The sequence below is a fragment of the Lepidothrix coronata genome, unplaced genomic scaffold (assembly GCF_001604755.1).
Source record: "Lepidothrix coronata isolate B3197 unplaced genomic scaffold, Lepidothrix_coronata-1.0 Scaffold25, whole genome shotgun sequence".
NCBI classification, from domain to species: domain Eukaryota; kingdom Metazoa; phylum Chordata; class Aves; order Passeriformes; family Pipridae; genus Lepidothrix; species Lepidothrix coronata.
In genome coordinates, this window is record NW_016690205.1 from 5,935,630 (window position 1) to 5,955,629 (window position 20,000).

The window sequence follows — 20,000 nt, forward strand, 5'->3', positions numbered from 1 at the left end:
GGTCAATATACTTATGCCAGTTATTAAAGACATTATTTTTTGCTATGCTAACTATTTAACATATTGCAGCTGCCATGTACATACAGCCTGGTGACAAGGGGCACTGAGGAAGAGCGTTACATGAACCCCTTCTTAGGTTAAATTGCTGGAGTGTCTGTACATAGGTAAAGAAAAAAATCCACCAGACTTGATAAGAGAAATTTATATTATTTATATGGAACAGAACAAACCAATTTACAAGAAAGGCACTTAAGTGGGGAGCTTATTTATTAATGAGTGTAGTACACAAGCTAATGGGGTTGTAATGCAGATGCACCTAAAGCTCAGAGGACGACGGTCTCCAGGCACCATGTTCTACTTCAAAAGAGAGAGAAGAGAGAGCAGGCTGGGAAAACATTCCTGCATGATTCGAAATGGAGTTATGGAAAGGAGTTTTGTCTGTGTCCGTTTAGAAGGATGGTCTGTGAGTGTTGCTGACTCTGCCGCCACAGGATGTGGGGTTTCAGAGTAGGAATGGGATAGGACAAGAGGGATAGGAAAAGGAGAATAGCTTTAGTTGTAGGAGGGTTGATTTAGATTGGGTATGGGGAAGAAATTCTCCCCTCTGATGCCCTGGCACAGGTCCCAGAGAAGCTGTGGCTGCCCCATCCCTGGAAGTGTCCAAGGCCAGCTTGGATGGGGCTTGGAGCAACCTGGGCTAGTGGAAGGTATCCCTGCCCATGGCAGGGGATGGGAATGAGATGGTCATTAAGGTCCCTTCCAGCCCAAACCACTCTCATTCTAATATGCCAGTGCCTAGGCTGTAATTCCACTAGATCCCACTCTGTCCTCTATGAGGGGTTTGGATATGATTTGTAAGGTCACATCAGGTCCACATTGTAGGGCAGCACCTCTGCACAGAGAAGTCCTGAAAGTCCTGGATCCCAGTGATGAGGCATCCCCCTGGGATCCAGAGGTTAGTGGGAAGATGGGAGAAACGAGAGACATCCTGCGGCCAGGGTGGTCCGTGAAGGGCAGAGTGTGTTTAAATTACAGTTTCTATGTTCAGCCTTTAACAAGCTGCTTCTGAGGTGGCAGTTTATAGACTGTTATTTCAGTTAATTGTAACAGCAGTTTTTTGAAACAGTATTTTTATTGGTTTTATTGATGTGCCCCCGCTGGTTTTCCAATCTTGCTTGGTTACCTGAGAGAAAAGCTTTTCCTCCTGATCCAGAAGATGCAGGGATGGCCTGTGGCAGGGAAAGGCTCTCTACGTATGTGTGTGTGCAAAAGTGCCTGTCTTGCATATACAATGGGCTGTAACTGCAAAGAGGTGATCCGAGGCACTGTGGTGTGTTCCAGAGAGTGAAGAGGGAGTGCTGACAAATGGTGAGTCAAATGAAAGAAAATACTCTGTATATTTTGTTCTTCCTGCTGTTATAGGGTTGTATTTTGGAGGTTGAGGTCAGATTGGTAAGAGGTAAAGCCAGTTCTTCAATGGCTAGTGACATTTTGGGAAAGATCCTATCAAAGCACATGGGCGACAGTCTCAAAGCCCCATAGAAAAGCTTTGCAGAGTGTATATCTGTTAACAATGCTGTTTTAATTGGCATATGTTAGTTTTTCTGAGGTGCTCTAAGGTCTCCCCAGAACCTTCTCCAAGAGAATACCCCCAGCTCTCCCAGCCTAGCTCCAGAGCAGAGGGTCTCCAGCCCTTGGAGCATCTGTGTGACCTCCTTGGGACTCGCTCCAACAGTTCCATGTCCCTTCCTGTGCTGGGATCCCACAGCTGGAGGCAGCTCTGCAGGTGGGGTCTCACCTGAGCAGGGCAGAGGGGCAGAATCTCCCCCCTCTGTGGGGATGAGCCCAGGACACAGGGGGGTTTTGGACTGCAAGTGCACATTGTTGGGTCATATTGAGCTTCTCATCCACCAACAGCCCGAGTCCTTCTCCCCGGGGCGGCTCTCAACCCATTCTCCACCCACTGAGTTCAGGTTTGCTCCAAACCAGGAGCAGGACCTTGCACTTGGCACTGTTGAGCGTCCTGAGGTTGGCACAGCCCCACCTCTCCAGCCTGTCCAAGTCCCTCTGGATGCCCCATCCCTTCTTTCCAGTGTGTCACTGCACCACACACTCATCATTCTCCAGTTGTGCACATCAGGTCCTTGGCCAGTCTGCCCTGATGGAGATCCTGTGTGTCAGGTGCCAGGTGAGCCCAGAGTTGGCCCAAACAGGAGATGCTCAGAGGGCACAGACTTCATTACACCTGCACTGGGAACTTGCTCTGAAAAACGTCCTGATGAGTTGAATTCTTAAGAGGTTCCTGATTTATCTGTATCTTAATTCATTTTAATAGGCTGGAGTATCTGCAGGTGCTGTTGGTTATAATTCTTGGTGCTCACTGTCATCTGGAATTCATGCACTGACACACGTCAAGGTGGACATCCAAAGTCAGGGCCCAGTTCCAATAATTCAGCCTTAAGTTTTTGTCCTTCAGTGTCCCTGTGCACCAGCTCAGAGACCTGGGTCTTGCAGTAGAAGGGTTGTAATGTGTATTTTAACTCCCTTAGGTTTTGGACTTTTTTTTTTTTAATCCATGCATAATTGGGATTATATCTATCTGAGATATGTGGAAAAAAATGTAAGTTTTACTTCAGATACCAGTTAGCAACTGGGCTATCACTGCAAGGCAGGGTTCTGGGTAGAGGTGGTGGGTTTATTTACGAGGTGGTGCTGCGTGGCAGTTGCCCTGAGCTGGGGGATCATAGTGAATACCCCAAACCAGAGGAGATAGTGGAGAAGCAGAGGGAATGTGGTGTGTGGTTTCAGGGTCCCCTGCAGCCAGCCCTAACACAGTTAATTGCCTGTGATAAAACCGACCTCACAGGTCTGATGGGAGAGTTCTTTTATATAAGAAAAAATGTTTTGTAACAATTTCTTGTAAGTGCTAAAATTAACTGACTTTCTTTTTAACCTAATTATAGCTAAAACTGATGATATCACCTATGCTTAATGTTGCCGAACATCTCGAGTGTGCCACCGCTTGGAACTTGGCTCAATTTTTACTTCTTGTTTTAAAGCATTTAATGTGAAGCATCTGCTTATTTGTTGCTTGTTCAGAGTCTTTTGGGCATGTGCTTGATCTCCCCTATTCTCAATCTAGAACAGGGTGGTCCTTTCCGACAAGAAGATGCACAGAAATTGGGGTTTTTTGTCTTTTCGACAAATTTTCCGGTCGTTCTGCTGCCAAACCCACTGATTTGAAACAGAAATATTTATGAAGAGGTCGCTCTGATACTCAGAGTATTTTTGTTCTCTCAATAGGGCCCAGCTGCAGGTCTTTGAAGAGTTTCATTCATGGAAGGGGGTGGGTCTCTGGGGAAGGTCTCTGGGCTGTTTGTGGGGCTGAGCACAAAGGAGATACAACCTTACGGTGCTGATGAGCTCCAGAACTAACTGAGGTTTTCTTGACCTGAATCATTCCTGAAAGCACAGAGGAGGTGGAAACGTGCAGAATGAAATCTGGAGATAACAAGAGTTAGCCTGGAAAAGATGTGGGTGGGAAACGAGAAGAAAGCAGTCCTGGAATTGGTGACCAGCATGGAGGTGGACCATGAAATCTGCTGTAGAGCAGTGAGGTCAGGCAAGTACTGGGATGGTCCAAACCAGGTGAGTTCAGGAGGATGGTTGGAGACCAAGGTAGAAAAAGGGCAGAACATTAAACTGACCTTTATCCATAATGAGATTCACTTCTCTGAAAACACAATAAATATGTTCAGGAAAAATAAGCCAAGACTGCACACACACACAGAGCATTGTTTTCCTTGGACATGTTTCTTGTGTTCCTCGCGAGTGTCCGCTCTCCAGTCACTGTTCCCTCCATGGTCTCACAGTACCATGTCCCAGGGCAAGATCTTGTTTGCAATCTGTGTCTCCCTATATGGGATTCCAATCAAAACTTTAATGGTACAGGGCAGTGAGTAGCATTTAATGACCTTCAGTGCTATCACTTGAGTCTTTTGGGCATTGACATTGATTTTCCTTATCTTGGCATGTGAAGACAGGAGTCTCACTCCCTCCTTTGAAGTGTTTGCTGGTACGTACAGGATAAGCAGGCAGCAGCTTTTCAGGCATCGTGGGCTTGGGCAACCCCAGATTCGTTCCCAGATTTAATATCATTAATTGCAAAAATCGAGCTAAAAAATGAGGCCATTTGGATATCTTTGTATTTTACTCAAGAGGTGTATATTTATTATTTATTATATTCAGTTGATAATTTTGAATATTAATGTACTTATTTTATTATTTATACTTATTTTATTATTTATTATTATTTATCCGGAGTTTGTATACAATGCCCAAATCTTTGTTCAGATGCTTCTTTTCCAGGGTTTAAAGACAGGATGCAGAATTCCTGACTGATCAGATCCATAAGAATTTGCATCTTTGATAATAGATAAAAGCAGAATAGAGAAAATATTTCACAGGTTGTATGACAAGGAGTAACTCTTAGTCCTGAGTTGTGCTCTTCCCTAAATGCATCAATTTGTTCTTAATAGGTCTTAAAAGCAGCGGCATCGGGGCCATTCGACGCGAATTGGGGGGGTTATTGTGTTTATTGCAGCTCTCATCCTTTTTTTAATCTCTCCCTCCCATCATACAGACGCTTCATTTATAAGAAGCTAAATTAAACTATGTCAGGATGTGCTTCTCCATGAATTTTAAACCTAAAAATCTGCTTTGTTCATTGATTCAGTTTGTGGGGAAGAAATGCAACAGAGCCACCCGGCTATTTGAACTCTTTATTTGCCACATTTACAATATTAATAACATTGTTTCTAGAAGTTGTCACATCAAGTAAAAGATCTTCATTCCAGGCTGTCTTTTGGGGCCAAATCGAGACTGGATGCATGCATTTAATAAATTGTAGTCTCAAGTAGTCATTTTGGTAAATAATTAGGTTCGGTGGAAGAATAAGTTAGCATATTGTATGTATCTAATGCTGCAAATGTACACACAGCAAACTTTGCCATTAATCAACAGTCAAGCACTGTAAGTTGGGTCTCATACATAATGAATTGTTCTTAAACCTCCTGGGCTTCATTGATAGAAAAATAAGAGAAAACACAAGTGTAGTAAGCTTTGGAATAAAATTTAACGAGATTGCTCTGCATCCCGTAATCGTTTCGGAATCATCAGAGACCAGATAATTCAGCTGCAGTTTTGGGGTGGCCTTTAGCCTTCATCTATCAAAGAAAGGCTATTTAAATGACATTTAGGTGTGGATAAAATGCATTTTCAGTTAATTTCACAATAAAGGCTTCAGTAAAAACACCAGCTAACTCTGTGTTTATTATGGAACAAATAATGCCACGTCACTGAGTCTCATTTTAATGTTAATTTTGGTTTCCTAATCATTACTGATTCTTCCATTTGAAGAGTAACACACCAGCTATTTCTCTAAGAGAAAAATTATTTGCTATGACAAGCACAGATGTATGTGATTATAAGAAAAAGACAGTGCAACTTTTTATACAGGCCCTACTTTGGGTGAATTCACGTCTGAGAGTTGTGTGGAGAATTGTCGTCAGTCATTTGCTGATCAAACAAAAATTGCCATTTAAAAATAATACTCTTTTAAATTATACTTGCTGCTCACGCCTGTTTATGACAGGAGTTACTACTCAGGTCCTAGAGGATCAACAGTGAGTTCTCCTGCAAATGTAAAAGTTTACTCTGATTTAGAAGCTCTATTTCTGTAGTAATTACATTATTAACAAAAATTGCAGAAATTGCTCCAAAAAATTGAAAAATAAAAAATTACAGAATTGAAAATTTTTAAAATTACCAAAAAAAAAAAATTCATAATTTAATCTGAGTCTTCCCACATGTAACAGTGACCTGGAGGTGACTGCAGGATAGGAGAAGCTCCGATTTTTTATTTGTGAGTTGAACTTTTTTGGTTCATTTCTTAACCAATTTGAAATAAAGGGACTTTTCAGTACCTCAGTTATAAATCTCTTCTTCGGCAAACCCCTGGAAGTGAGGTAGTTTTCCAGGGATAAAACCCTCAGATGTGTGTGGCTCCAGGCAGTGGAACTGAGCTTGGGATGTTGCGTTCAACCAATCGATTATATTTAATATACACAAATATTTTATAAATATACAGATACTTTATAAGTCTGTTATGGGAGCTAATACAACATCCTCATGATATTTTTCCTAAGGAAGCTGCCAGCTCTTGGCTTCACCCCAAAGAGCGTGCCAGCAGAGCCGTTGTGATATTTTCTCTTCCTTTCAACGCAGCTCAAGGTCTGTCTTGTTTCTGTTAAGGTTTATTAAGGACTGAGGCAAAAAGTAGCTGAGAAATAAATAATTGGAATCCTACCCCTTTAAAACATGGCTTGTCCCAGCATTTCTCTGATTTTCATCATGGTTAAACTATTTGGGATGATCCTGAAGCCAATCTGCTGCTTACATGTTTATTTTGGAAGCGCGGTAGAAACTTCCAGTTCTTGGCAAGTGGTTTGGAAGGAGCCCGTTAAACTGAAACAGGTGGTGTTTCTGCTTTTCTCCCGCTCTGCTAAAACCATCTTTTCCTTCATTTCATCCCATGCAAACATGAGAAGTCACAGAAGAAACACGGCTGGGATGGAGCCTTGGGAAGACACCTCTCAGCTGCACAAGCACAGGAGCCAACTGGCTTCCCTGGTGTGTTCAGGCTTTGCAAAGGGCTGTAATGGAAAGAGAGGCATGGGATTGCAATAGGAATGGCATGGAATAGCTGTTGGGTGGGAAAACTGGAGCAGCAGGGCTGCTCCTGGGCTGTGGTGGATTCCCATGTCAGGAATGATCATACGGTTCTCCTGGGCTTCACCACCACAGGCTGGAGATCTGATCAGCAGCAGTGGTTCCCTGGCCTGGAAAAAAAGTCTCTTGCAAGTGTACACACAGAGACACCCACCTTTAAAAAATACATATGTATTTTAGGTGTCTTTTTATAGCTTAAAACAAGCTTTTTTTTTCTGTTGGAGGAATTTGGAGTTTTAATTAAAGCATCACACTGTAAAGCTGTGAAGGTGAGTCGGTCATGAGCAGCTGAACATGCATTTAACCAATTTATTTGCATTAACCAAAAAGTTAGGACAGACATGTGACTCACTGCTGACATGTTAGATGCTGCCATGTTAATGCAAACAAAAGAATTCTGCGTTAAATAAAATAAAATAAAAAATGTAAAATAAAATAGAAAATAGTGCAATAAAATAAAATAATAACATAATTAAATAAAATACATACAAACTAAAACCTTACAACAGAGATTACTTGTTGACCAGGTGAAAATACAAAAACCTTCTCTTTGAATTTTTTGAGAGGTCAGTCAGCACCCAGCACAATTCACTAATGAAAACAAGTGCAGTGACAGTCTCTGATGAAAGTGGAAGTGATTTAAATAAGACTGGTGCATTTTAAATAAATCCTTCCCATTCTTTATTTATGGAATCATTCTAGCCCCATTTGAGAAAAAGGTGTTGGTACTTAAGGAAAGAAAATTATATTCTTTGGGACAAAAGTAAAGCAGGTGGATTTTTTTGAATTTGTTTTTCGTTCTTTTTCTTTTTAGATGAATATGCTGATTTTATTTTCCTGTATAAAATTATATCTTGTTGACGGTTTAAGACTTGAGCTTCCTATAGGTAAAATATAATGAGTAGCCACTTTGGCTTCCACCCTGTGTGTTGGTGCCTCTGTGACCAAGAACAGGTCCTTTCCTTGGGCATCACCAAGGGCAGGACATTAAGAAGGGCTCCTTTTTCTTATTCATTGCTAAAATTTAGGCACAAGTAGTTAATATGACTCCTAGATGGGTATTTTTCCCTAATTTTGAACTTTTTCCTGACCATCTTGACAGTAGAGATTCTTGAAAATCCATGGATGGAGTCGAGTGTTCAGAAACCTTCCAAGAAGTCTAATATTGAGAAGAGGAATTTCCTACAAGGGGGAAATTTCCCATCATGTAACTCATCTGCTCCCTTTTCCTGTTTTGAGGCCACTTTGACATTGCTTTTCAAACAAATGTGTGGTTTAGTTGGACCAAGAAACAGCTTTGAAGCCTGAGAAAATCCTTTAAAAGGCAGCTGGTGTTTTCAGTTGGATTTTTAATGCCTTTTGTAGGAGTCCTGCTATTCAGGTTTGGAATGGGAAAGGGGAGGAGGGAAGGGCAGGAGTTGGAGGAGGGGCAGGAGTGGGAGGAGGGCCAGCAGAAGACACCCATGCATAAGCTATGTTGGTTCTTTTTCTTTATTAATGCTGTCAAATTCCCAGGAATAGCTGTTACCATCTCTAGCCAAGCAAAATTAATATGAGGGGTTTTTATTTTTTTTTAACTCCCTGCCAGTTTGAAGCTCTTGGTGTGTATGTTGGCAAGTGGAATTTGTATCCTACAGGAAAAGGAGTCAGTGCATTCTTGGAAGGAAATTCATTTTTGCTGTGCAAAGGGTTTGCTTTCTTGGCTGAGGTGGAGGTGGCCATGGAGCTGGCAGGTGTTGGGAAAGTGTCTGGTTGAACTGCTGGGAGAATGGTCCCATCAGAAACATCTGGAGATGTTCAGCAGTGATAGGGCACTGCTCTTAAAACCAGTAATTTAAAAAAAAATTAAAAAAAAAATTTTATCCAAACAGCACTTCTACAGGGAACACCTGATAGAAGTGAGGAATGCGTGTGTGATGGTTTGAGTTGGAAGGGATCTTAAAGCCCATCCAGTCCCACCCCTTACCATGGGCAGGGACACCTTCCAGTGAGTCAGGTTGCTCCAAGCCCCGTCTAACCTGGCCTGGAACACTTCCAAGGATGGGGCAGCCACAGCTTCTCTGGGTAACCTGTGCCACATCCTCTCCACTCTCATAGCCAAGAATTCCTTCCCAGTATCCCATATAACCCTGTTCTCTGGCAGCGGGAAGCCATTCCCTCTTGTCTTATTGCTCCAGGCCCATGTCCCAAGTCCCTCTCCAGCTCTCTGGGTACTTTTAGGCACTGGAAGGGGCTCCCAGAGCTGCTCCACGCCTGATTTGGGGGTGAATGATGTTATTTTGGACCTGTTGGGTTGGTCCCTGTCTGGCAGCTCCTGGGGCTGCTGCTCACAGAGCTCCAAGGAGATGGAGTCGTTCAGTTTTATGATGACATTATAGTCCAAATCATTTCCAGACTCCTGAGAATGTGAAACAAGATGATGTGAAAAACATAAGGCGACTGTAGTTTTGAGCGCTTTCCATGCTCTTCTGGATAAATGGAGCAGAAAAGTCTCCCAACTTCTCGTGGAGGTTTCAGAGGCGTTATCATTATATTCTGTCATTATTATTTTGTCGTAGCTCCAGCAATCCATGGTAAAATGGAGCCATATTTTGCTGTGTTGTATCTGTGTGGAATGACAGATTATCCCTTGTGCTGGAAGCTTGGTTTGAGTCCATATTGGGGGGTTTCATGTAAAAAAAATTATGCTTGGATGCTTGGATTCTCATACCTTTTTTTTTTTTTAGGAGAAAGATTATTAATTAGAAAAATAACATAAGCTTTAGACATCAGCTTTATAAAGCAATTTGGTCCTACTTCACACACAAAAAAAAATCAAAAGCATTAATTTGATAAATAAATGGAAAAGGAGAAATAAAATTGCACTTAATTCCCAACAAACTGAATCCTAATCTGATTCTTCTGTGTTGTTTTGCCTCTGCTCCAAACCACGGATTCTGGTGTGACCGGAGTGTTTAAATTGTCCATCTCTGTGTCCCTCCTGTTCTCTGCCACTTCCTCATCAGTAATTACGTGGCTAACAATTAATCAGAAAGTGAGTTGGGGCTGGGGGACATGGCAGGGCCGTTTGATCAGGCACCAGGCAAGTGAGGGCTTCGCTTCTGAGAGCGGCCCTGACCCGGCTCCTGCCAGCACATCATTTATCCTGTCCAGAGGCAGCGCCTGGGCTGCTGCTGATCCCGCCGACATCCTGTCGCTCCGGCTCCACGGGCTGTTGTGCATCAGGAGTGGGAAGACACTCAGTCTCTTCGCAGAGGTACCTTGTGGCAAAGGCAGAGCCGGTGCCTTTGATGCCATTACTGGAACATCACTCGTTTCATTTGCTTTGGCTTTTTGCTCGGAGGGATCTCACAAAATACTGTCACTCCCTCGCAGTGTGCTGGGAATTGGGTGTGGTTTGCTCTTTCCCCACAACTGGGTGGCACAATTCCTCTGCTTTTCCGTTGTCTCAGGTTCATATGTATTTCGACGTTTCTACAGTTTTCTCCCCTTCCTCCTGCTTTGTGACACATCCAGCCTCTCGTCAGAAGGAACTTCTGACTCCACCTGGGAAAAAAAAGCTGCAATAATCAGAAAACCTTTGGATGGCTCATCAGTGGTGCTGAAGGTTCTGGATATGAGGAGATTATTGACAGGGATTGCTGTTTCGGCCATCACCCTTGATGTTGTCTCCATCACTTCTCAGGGGTGCATTACTAATGGACTGTTTGTTTGTTGGTACCCTGATATCCTGCAGTTTGGAGAGATCCCCACCACGTCACAGCCTTGGTAGCACCAGGAGAGCATCACCACCCCTTTCCCAGAACTGCTCTGCGTCCCTGAAAATGTGCAGGTTGGGAAACGCAGCTGGATATGTGCAAATCCAGTGTTCACACTTTCATCGCTCTCATACACACGTTGCTTCTCCAGAGGAGAAGAAGCAAAAAAGGAGCAAGGGAAAAAGCACATTTTTATTTACAGGTGCTTTCTGTTCGCTCGCTTTTCTCTTCAGACCCTGCAAGCAGGAGCTGCCATTGAAAATCAAATGAATTCTCAATTGCTTCCTTCCAATTCAATCAGGGGAGGAAAGCAGAGACCTGCCACGTTGCTGGAAGGAAACGGAGCAGAGGAAGGCACGGGAGCAGCAGAAAGCTGCTTCCTTTCCTCCTTTCCCCAGGGATAGTCCCTGGGGAGAAGGGACTGTGCCCTTGGGGGACATGGAGGAGGAACCTCCACGGAAGCACAAGGATGTGTCATCCACCGTGGGTTTGGGTCTTGCTCTCTGACATTTCCTATTCACACACAGCATTTTCTTCATGCCGATCTTCCATGGATTTTTTTACAGCTGCACCTAACATTGTGTCATTGTTGCATTTCTAGAGATGATGAGTGTGCATTTTTGTTACTGCTATGAGGAATCCTGTCACCTTTATCTGAACAGAAAATAGCTGGAGTCTAACTCCAGATTAAATGTTTTGAGGATTTTATTCTGCTGATATACAGAATGTGAACATTCAGTTTTTTCACAGAATCCCGGAACAGTTTGGGTTGGAAGGGACCTTCAAGACTGTCTCATTCCACCCCCTTGCCGTGGGTAGGGACACCTTCCACTAGACCAGGTTGCAATTTTTATCATTGTAATTTTTCATTTCTGTCTCTCCCATCAGGGCAGAGGCCTCGGCTGCCTGTGAAGTGTGTGAGGGAGCGGAGGAGATGCCGGAGCCACTGGAACAGTGCACGGCCTGGCTGAGAGCTTATTTCTGTGAGCCAGCCACCCTGGCGAACCTTCCCGTGCCAGCCTTCCACCACCCACTGCTCCAGCAAGGTCAGTGCCACGGGACACTCATCCCCTCCCTGCTCCCATCATCCAGGGGTGCTGTCTCCCATCTCCCTCATTCTTGGTCAGCAGCAATAAAAATGATGTGGTTCAGCTGTCGACATGTGCCGGCTGAAAGGTTGGAATAAGAACACATCTGAAGGGTTGTGAGCTTCTCAGTGCCAGGGTTGTTCACTTAAAGTAGCTTTTGATCAGCAGAAGAGAGGTTGAGGCTTTGACATTGCTCTCTGCAACTCCCTGACAGGAGGGTGGAGCTGGGTGGGGATCGGGCTCTGCTCCCAGGGAACGAGTGCCAGGAGAAATTTAGGTTGAATATTCGGGAAAACTCCTTCATGGAAAAGTTTGTCCAGCCCTGGCACAGCTGCTCAGGGCAGTGGTGGAGTCACCATCCATGGAGGGATTTAAAAGCCATGTGGATGTGGCACTTGGGGACATGGTTTAGTGGTGGTCTTGGCAGTGCTGGTGGATGGTTGGACTTGATAGTCTAAGAGGGCTTTTCCAACCCAAACAGTTCTGTGATTCTATGGTTCTGTGGTTTTATTCCTCAAAGTTATTGTAAACAATGTGTTGGTATTTTTTAACAAAACAATTTTTACCAAGTTGTTCTATTTATGTATTTAGATAAAAACGGGACCTGAGAAAAAAATCTGCCTTACCATCCCCCATTTACTGTCTGTGTTCCCCAAGACCTCATAACAGAAATCAATCACTTGATTATTAGTAATAATTATCTCAGAAGTCTGATTTTTGCAGTGTCTTTCATTCATGTCTGCCCATGAATGTCATCATTGGGGAGTGAATAAGGGATTCTCACTTTTCATGAGCTTTGCACAGCACCTTTGTTTTCATGAAGATCTTCTGTACTTTCTCTTCCATGGTATGAAAATTCCTCAGTGTGAGGAATTTTCCAAATTCCAGGATGGTATTGAGGAATTTTTTATTAGCTGGGATGAAATAAAGTGCCATATTGTGAAAACTTTAGCATTGGGGTGAATGTGAAAACGGGCAAAGCCGGGTGGGAAATAGTTACTGCTGCTTCTCCTTCCATCTCTGAACATCAGGGGAATTCTGCTTCCCAGATTATCCACCAGAAGATTATAAAACATTTAAAGTAAAGCTTTTACTTTCATTAATTTTCCTAAATGGGCTAACTGAATTCTTTTTAGCTTGGTGAATGAAATTCCTTGGTCTAAGCACTGCTGTTGATGTTTTAGCTGCTGGTTTGGGGTTTAGCCCTGAGAGGTTTGACTTGACTTTGTAGGAGACTTTGGTCCATCCCAACAACCTTCCTGTGCAGGCAACACTGGAAAAATAAGTATCATTGTTAATAAGAAGCTTCTAGAGGGAAAGAAATCATCACCCTTGAATTCTGGGGGGTGGAGGGAAAGTTCTTCATCGCTACCCAAAAACACAACCCAGCCAAAAGCTGCAGCAGGGTTGGGATGGAATGTGAATGGTGGCCATGAGCATCAACAGCAGGTCTCTGCAGCTCCTGTGGCTTTGTGAGGGATGAGACTGGTGGTCCCACTGTCCAGGCTGGTCCTCATGAGGTTTGACCACCTGCACCACAATTTGGGTGCTGGGGAGGGGCTGGAGGGCAATTTTCTCATTTTAACATGTGCAGGTTCAGGTTTTTTTAATTTAGTTCAGTTATTTGTTCTTGGACTGGGACCAGGTGTGTGTGTTTTATTGAGGGAAGGCACGGACGTAATGGAAACACTAATGAAGAATTAATTGGCTCAAATCACAACTATGTGAGAGCATTTCTGTTCTTCTCTTGTTTTCTCCTAGTAATGCTTTCATGAAATAGAAAAAAAAAAAACTATATTGAAAGGAATGTGGAAATAGATGTCAAAAATTTGTAAAAACTAGTTTTAAAAGTTATTTAGGAGAAAGATAAGGTAAAAATCGAATTATGATGGGTTGCATTTCAGTTTATCTGTACGTCAGAATTGCAGTTCTGCTAAATTAGGAATTTGGTATTTATTTACTTTTTCACATTTACATTTGAAAGTGCCTACTCATTTCTCCAGGCACTTAAAAATGCAGAATAAACACAAGTGAGATCATGAGGATCCAAAGCCAAGAAGGCTTTTTCTGATCATATTGCTTTTCTTACATCTCCGTTCATCAGCAGCTCTTCAGTGACTCATGGGGCCCTGAGCAACCTGCAATAGTGGAAGGTGTCCCTGCCCATGGCAGGGGCTGGAACTGGATGAGCTTTAAGGTCCCTTCCAACCCAAACCAGTCTGGGCTTCTGTCATTCTGTGATCATTGAAACCTTTGGCCCTTCTTTTCCCACCTTTCCCTGTAAATATAACCATTTACAGTGTGGTTCTTCGATATTTGGTAATTTCAGTTCCATCCTAAAGTGATCAGCACTGACTGATTTGTTTCTAATCAGTGCTTATATCGAATTTTATTTTATTTTTCTGTACTAACATCACCCAAGGACAGCAAGGTTTTGCTCACATCAAACACACTAAACAGGTTCCTCATTTAACAAAAAAAGTGTGAAGTGCTTTGTGATGAAGCATTTCTCAATTCATGGTCAGTTCTCTGCAGCTGCTTTTAGGTTGATTTTTTTTAGCTGTTAGGATATAGTTTCTTGTGGATAGAAAAGTCATGACAGTCACCTCTAAGATAGCAAGAGCAGAGAGATCAACGAATTCAGAAATTAGAGTTACTCTGCTTTATATTTGCTCTATTAAAAGAATCTATAAAAATTCTATATTTGCTGTTTCAGTGGTTCGTTCTATGTCTTAAATTTTTCTGAAGTGCCTTTAATTTTCTAATTTGCTGTTAAAAGGGGAAAACATGCTTAAAAGTACTCCAACCATCAACCCAGCACCACCACCATGTTCACCACTAACCCGTGTCCACATGGGTTTTGAACACTTCTTGGAATGGTGACTCCACCACTGCCCTGGGCAGCTGTGTCAGGGCTGGAGAACCTCTTCCATGAAGGAATTTTCCTTAATCTCCAATCCAAGCTCCCCTGGCACAACTTGAGGCCATTTCCTCTTGTCCTGTCCCTTGTTCCTGGGAGCAGAGCCCAACCCCCACCTGGCTCCACCCTCCTGTCAGGGAGTTGGAGAGAGCAAGAAGTTTGAAGTTGGTTTCCCAAAACCTCCAGAAGTTCTCACCTTACTGGTTGTCCAGTTTCGTCTATGCAGCCAATATATTTATTTTTTAAATGTAATTGAAAATCTGGAATTTTCAACAACCTGTGTCATGACCAGTGCTCAATGTGGAATTTCATTAAGTAAAGAAAAATAAGGTTTTCCTACTTCTCTGATGGGGACGCCTCAGAAAAAAAAAAAAAAAAAAATATTCCTAATGGGAAATGTTTAGTTGGTCTTAATGTATCCTGGTCATTATCTCCCTTTTTGTATGAGGAAGAAAAATAGATGCTGTGATTGTTTTGAAGCCTGTGCATGGATTGGTTGATTTGTGGATTGGTGACATGGGGAAGGCAGTGGTGAATTGGCCAATCCTGAATTCCCTGACATTCCTTTACTGGTGGTTTCCAATGGGGATGCTGCAGTCGCCGGGAGCGTGGCCACGGCACCGGGGAGCGGGTGTGTGTTTGCAGACCAGATGGCTCATTAGAGCAGCAAGAGCAGAGGAAATTTGAGACACACGAGAGTTTTCCTTCACCCTGTGACAAGCAGCAGCCCTGGGCTTCTGCTCCTTGTGTGCCGTGTGGTGCTGTGCCACTGTCCTCAAAGGGTGAGCACTGTAGCTGTGCTAAGCCATGTTTTTATGTTCCTGAGGGTGGAGTTCCTCCATCAGGTCCTTGTACCAAGGGTCTAGGCCTGAAGTAAAGCTGAGCCTATCCCTCAGACCAGCTCCGTCCCCCTGTTCCTTCGAATGAGCTGGGAATTCCTATGTCAATGTGAGGGAGTAGGGCTTGGCAGGTCTGGAAGTGGCATTAGGGCACTAATGGTTTTAAACTGAAGGCGAGGCAATTTAGATTGGATATTGGGAAGAAATTCTTCCCTGTGAGGGTGGTGAGGCCCTGGCACAGGTTTGCCCAGAGAAGCTGTGGCTGCCCCATTCCTGGAAGTGTCCAAGGCCAGGTTGGACAGGAGCAACCTGGGCTAGTGGAAGGTGTCCCTGCCCATGGCAGGAACATGATGGTCTTTAAGGTCCCTTGTAACTCAAACCATTCCATGATTCTGTGTTCATCTGTGTCATCTTGCAAGCCAAAGGCAGAGAAAAGCTGTGCAAAAAGATCCAGGAGGAGCAGCCTGAGGATGGAGAGCAGAGGGAAGAGCCACATTAGTAGCTGAAATTTCCCGTTCACAATGTACGTTATTCATCCAAGAGGGGATATTGATGAAACATCTCATGCATAATAGGAGCAGACAGTCTTCAAAGAAACTGGGAGCACCTCCATTCTCCCTCCAAAATGACGTTCCCAGGCCTGTAATCAGTAATTACCCTGTGATTTCCTGGGAGCCTCCTTGTTCAGACACTCAAACAGGAGAGCAGTGTGGGTTGGTGAACTGGCACAGCCCCTTGCAAAGGACAGTGAACACAGTCAAACACCAGTTATGGGCTGAAAACACTCTTCGTTTTCTGGTGTCACCTCCATGGAGTTGGACTTGTCCATCACCCCAGTGCTGCTAACCCATGCTCCCTAGGTTTGCAGGGTTGTGGGATCTGTCCCTCTGGAAAACATCCATAGAGAAAATTCTTCCCTAACTGCATCTTGATTACTCTTCACCCTTCCTGGAGGAGCACACAGTAGCACCTTTCTTTTACTGACTTTGCATATTCTAAACTATTAAAAAAAAAAAAAAACAATGCCTGCAGCAAATTAAGAAAGAAAAGCTTTTTTTGTGTGTGTTTTCTGACTGTAACTCAGAAAAGGCCAGAGTATTTTTTTATTCTTTTTTTGTTATTGGAATGCTCAAATCACAGGATTGTGGGGCTGGTAATTTGTGTACTTCTAAAATGACAAACGGAACACACACTGAATGCTTATGTTTAAAAAGTTTATTGTTTTAAATGCTTATGTTTTAAAAGATTTTAATGGCTACTCACCCTAATTACAGTGTGCTCTGTATCCTGAGAGTAAATTTTTCTCACATACAATTTAACCAAAGAGCTTTTCTATATATGAAAATTACTTAAATAAGAAAAGCATTTACATTATTCAAATGAATACAGATCTCCTTTCTCCTGCTTTAAATTAGAGTTTAAAAAAAAATAATAAAAATCATTGACATTGTTGAGATATTGTCAAGTAAAGCTGGAAAGTTTGAAGCCTCGGGTGCCAGTTTATGGATAATAGTGTAAGAACTCTGTGCTCATGTTCAGTGGGAAGGAAATGGCTGGTAAAATGTCATTCTTTAGAAGACAAGAATGAAGAAGCAGAGGGGGGAAGGTCCGAGGCTCAAACGGGAGAAGGTATGAAAAAAACCTGATCAGAAAAGTAGGATTAGTTGGACAGTGCTCAGGGATGTCAGATGTCAACCATCCCCAATAGGCAAATCATCAAACTAAGCCCACAAAGAGACCAGGAGCCAACCTGTCCCTATATCATCTCTCCATAGTTCCATCACTTCCAGTAAAAATGAAAAATTCAATAAATTCAGCTGGGAAAGTGGAATCCACCAGGTTGTGTAAACTGCCAGAGGACAGGGTTAGATGGGATATGGGGAAGGAATTCTTGGCTGGGAGAGTGGTGAGGCCCTGGCACAGGTTGCCCAGAGAAGCTGTGGCTGCCCCATCTCTGGAAGTGTCCAAGGCCAGGTTGGACGGGGCTTGGAGCAACCTGGTCCAGTGGAAGGTGTCCCTGCCCATGGCAGAGCGTGGAATGAGATGGGCTTTAAGGTCCCTTCCATCCCAAACCATTCTGGGATTCTATGACTCTATATTTGTATTTTTTATATTTATGTTGTTCTTAAGCTGCATTGTTGAGTCACCTGCTGAGGAGGAGGCAAGACTTGCCTTTCCCTATACAGATCCAAAATGTCATTTTTACCATTGATTTATGCTGCAATTTGTGAAATTCTCTTCGTTTTTTAGTAGAGATCCAATTCACTAAAGAAAAAAAGAGTTGAGAAATGTTCCTGACTTTCCCTTTCTCAACCCTGCAGCTTCATCAGACATGCAAATACATTTCCATTTAGGCTTTTATAAAACGTTAAATATGAAATAATCTGCTCAAAAAGGTTCGTACTTCACATATCTGGACATGGCAGATTCAAGTGCAAAGAGATGACAAGCTTTCATATTTCTGTCTGCCAACTCAAAATTCAAATTCCAGAGACTGGCATCTTCTTTTATTAGCATTTCATGTGAGAAGAGTTTTGATAAGGAGAAAGTCACTGTTTTGCAAGATATTTAATGGATTTTTACAATCCAATACTTTCCTACAATTTTCTGCAAACAGAAATCAATCTTCTCCAACCTTCAGAAATGGAAACAACAAAACCCCAGACTAGCCCAGTTACTTTTATATCTCATATTCTTTTTCCAGCTCAGTTGACCCATTGCTTTCTATCAACTATATATTTTTTTTAAACAAAAACTAAACAAAAAATCAATACAAATGCATTCAGGACAAAAATATTTACAAAATTCCTGACCCAATTCCTGTTGAATTCAGAGCAAAATTCCCATAATTTTTAGTGGAAGCTTGTGTGGGTTTAAGTGTATCTTTTAATTAGAGTTCACTGTTCATAGGATAAATTTTCTGCCAAATATGAACCATTTAGGACAATTCAGGCCCTCTTAGGTGCAAATGTTCTGATTGCAGATGTTCATGGGCTTTTGGTGGAGCCTTGTGGGGTAACTATCACCTGAAGTGTGACCTTAAAAGAGAAATAGGGGTGGGGAGATCCGTGTGTCTGTCCTGTCATGGTGAAGGCAGTGAAAGGATCACTTATTTTAAAAAATTCATTTTTAAATTAATTATTTTCAGTCGGATAATCCTTTCTTGATGTTAATTACAGATTGACCAAAGTTAGAATAAAAAAAGTTATCTAAACAGAGTTTTTTAGGTAAGAGTGGAATGTTCATCTGTAAAATGCAACATTTTTACTTGTTCCCAGAGAATTTGGGGATATTGGAGCAAGCCATGGTGACTCTGAAATAGCGGCAGGGATGTGAATATTGAAATTATTCCAAAACCAGGCTTTTGTTTAGAAAGGAAAGATTTGTGTTTTGATGGTGGGATATTGGTAAGAAAGTCTTTCCTATGAGAGTGATGAGGGACTGGAATGGATTTCCCAGAGAAGCTGTGGCTGCCCCATCCCTGGAAGTGTCCAAGGCCAGGTTGGACGGGGCTTGGAGCAACCTGGGCTAGTGGAAGGTGTCCCTGCCCATGGCAGGGGGTGGAAGAAGATGGCCGTTAACCCAAACCGTTCTGGGATTCCATGGCAGGGACAAGGTGATCCTTTAGGTCCCTTCCAACCCAAACCATTCCATGATTCTTTGATCTATATCTTTACATGTATCTGCAGTGGGACCAGTTTCACTGCAGATCATGTGCACGTGATGCTTCTTTATAAAGTGAATTTGTCCAAAATAAGATCCTTTTTCTCCCCCTGAAATACAAGAAATCAGTTGACCCTGAGCTAAGAAACATTTTGACCAACACAGTAACTTTTGACATTGCTGCTTATATGTGAGATTTAGATAAAAAGGTAAGAATTGAAGGTGGAAAAAACCCACCAGTAATTTTCCAGTAGGAAAATTACTTTTGGTATCCAGAGTCATGTGTTCATCATCTTCACCCAGACCTCACAACCTGCTCTCATTGCAGACCTGTGAGGAATAAGTTTAATTTAATTCATTTTTCCTTTGATTTGTTGGCTTGCTTGCCACACATGCAGCCCCACGTAACCTTTGCACCCCTCCTTAATAAAACCTCATGCAATCAAGATAAAAGGAAAGGGTTTTATAAATACAGTCTCCCACACCCATTTTATTAATGAACTTTCAGGCAAGTTTCCTTAAAACCCCTTATTGATGGGAAATATCATCAATACTCATACATTTAACCTGTTTAGTGTTTCAGATATGCTTAATGGGACTGTTACTATGGTGAGCACCTTGTTTCTAAGTAATGTTGTTAATTTTTTTTTTCAGAAAATAACAATATAGTGGCATTTCCAACAGCCTTTATGTTAAGGACACATAGATAAATTCCTCTGAGGGGAAGAAAATTCGTAATATAGATATTTTGCTGCTGCTTGACCTAAGGATGCCCCTTTCTGACCCATTTCCAAGATGTTTTGCCACATGTCCTGACCAGTTTATTTGCTGGGAAAAACAAGGACTTGCTTAAGTGTAAAAACACACTTTTCACTAGAAATTTACATCCTGCACTCTTCTCTGAATAAAATATGCAAGAACAACATAAATGGCACACTTCTTT

The 20,000-nt window shown here is 42.5% G+C and overlaps 1 protein-coding gene across 1 annotated transcript in view; it reads left to right on the top strand.

Moving 5' to 3' along the window:
* Nucleotides 1–20,000, top strand: part of MGMT (O-6-methylguanine-DNA methyltransferase) — a 140,302-nt gene that overhangs the window by 96,838 nt on the left and 23,464 nt on the right. The window contains exon 5 of the mRNA XM_017809131.1: nt 11,436–11,593. Within this exon, the coding sequence (XP_017664620.1) occupies nt 11,436–11,593 (158 nt within the window). The remainder of the gene's footprint in view (nt 1–11,435; nt 11,594–20,000) is intronic.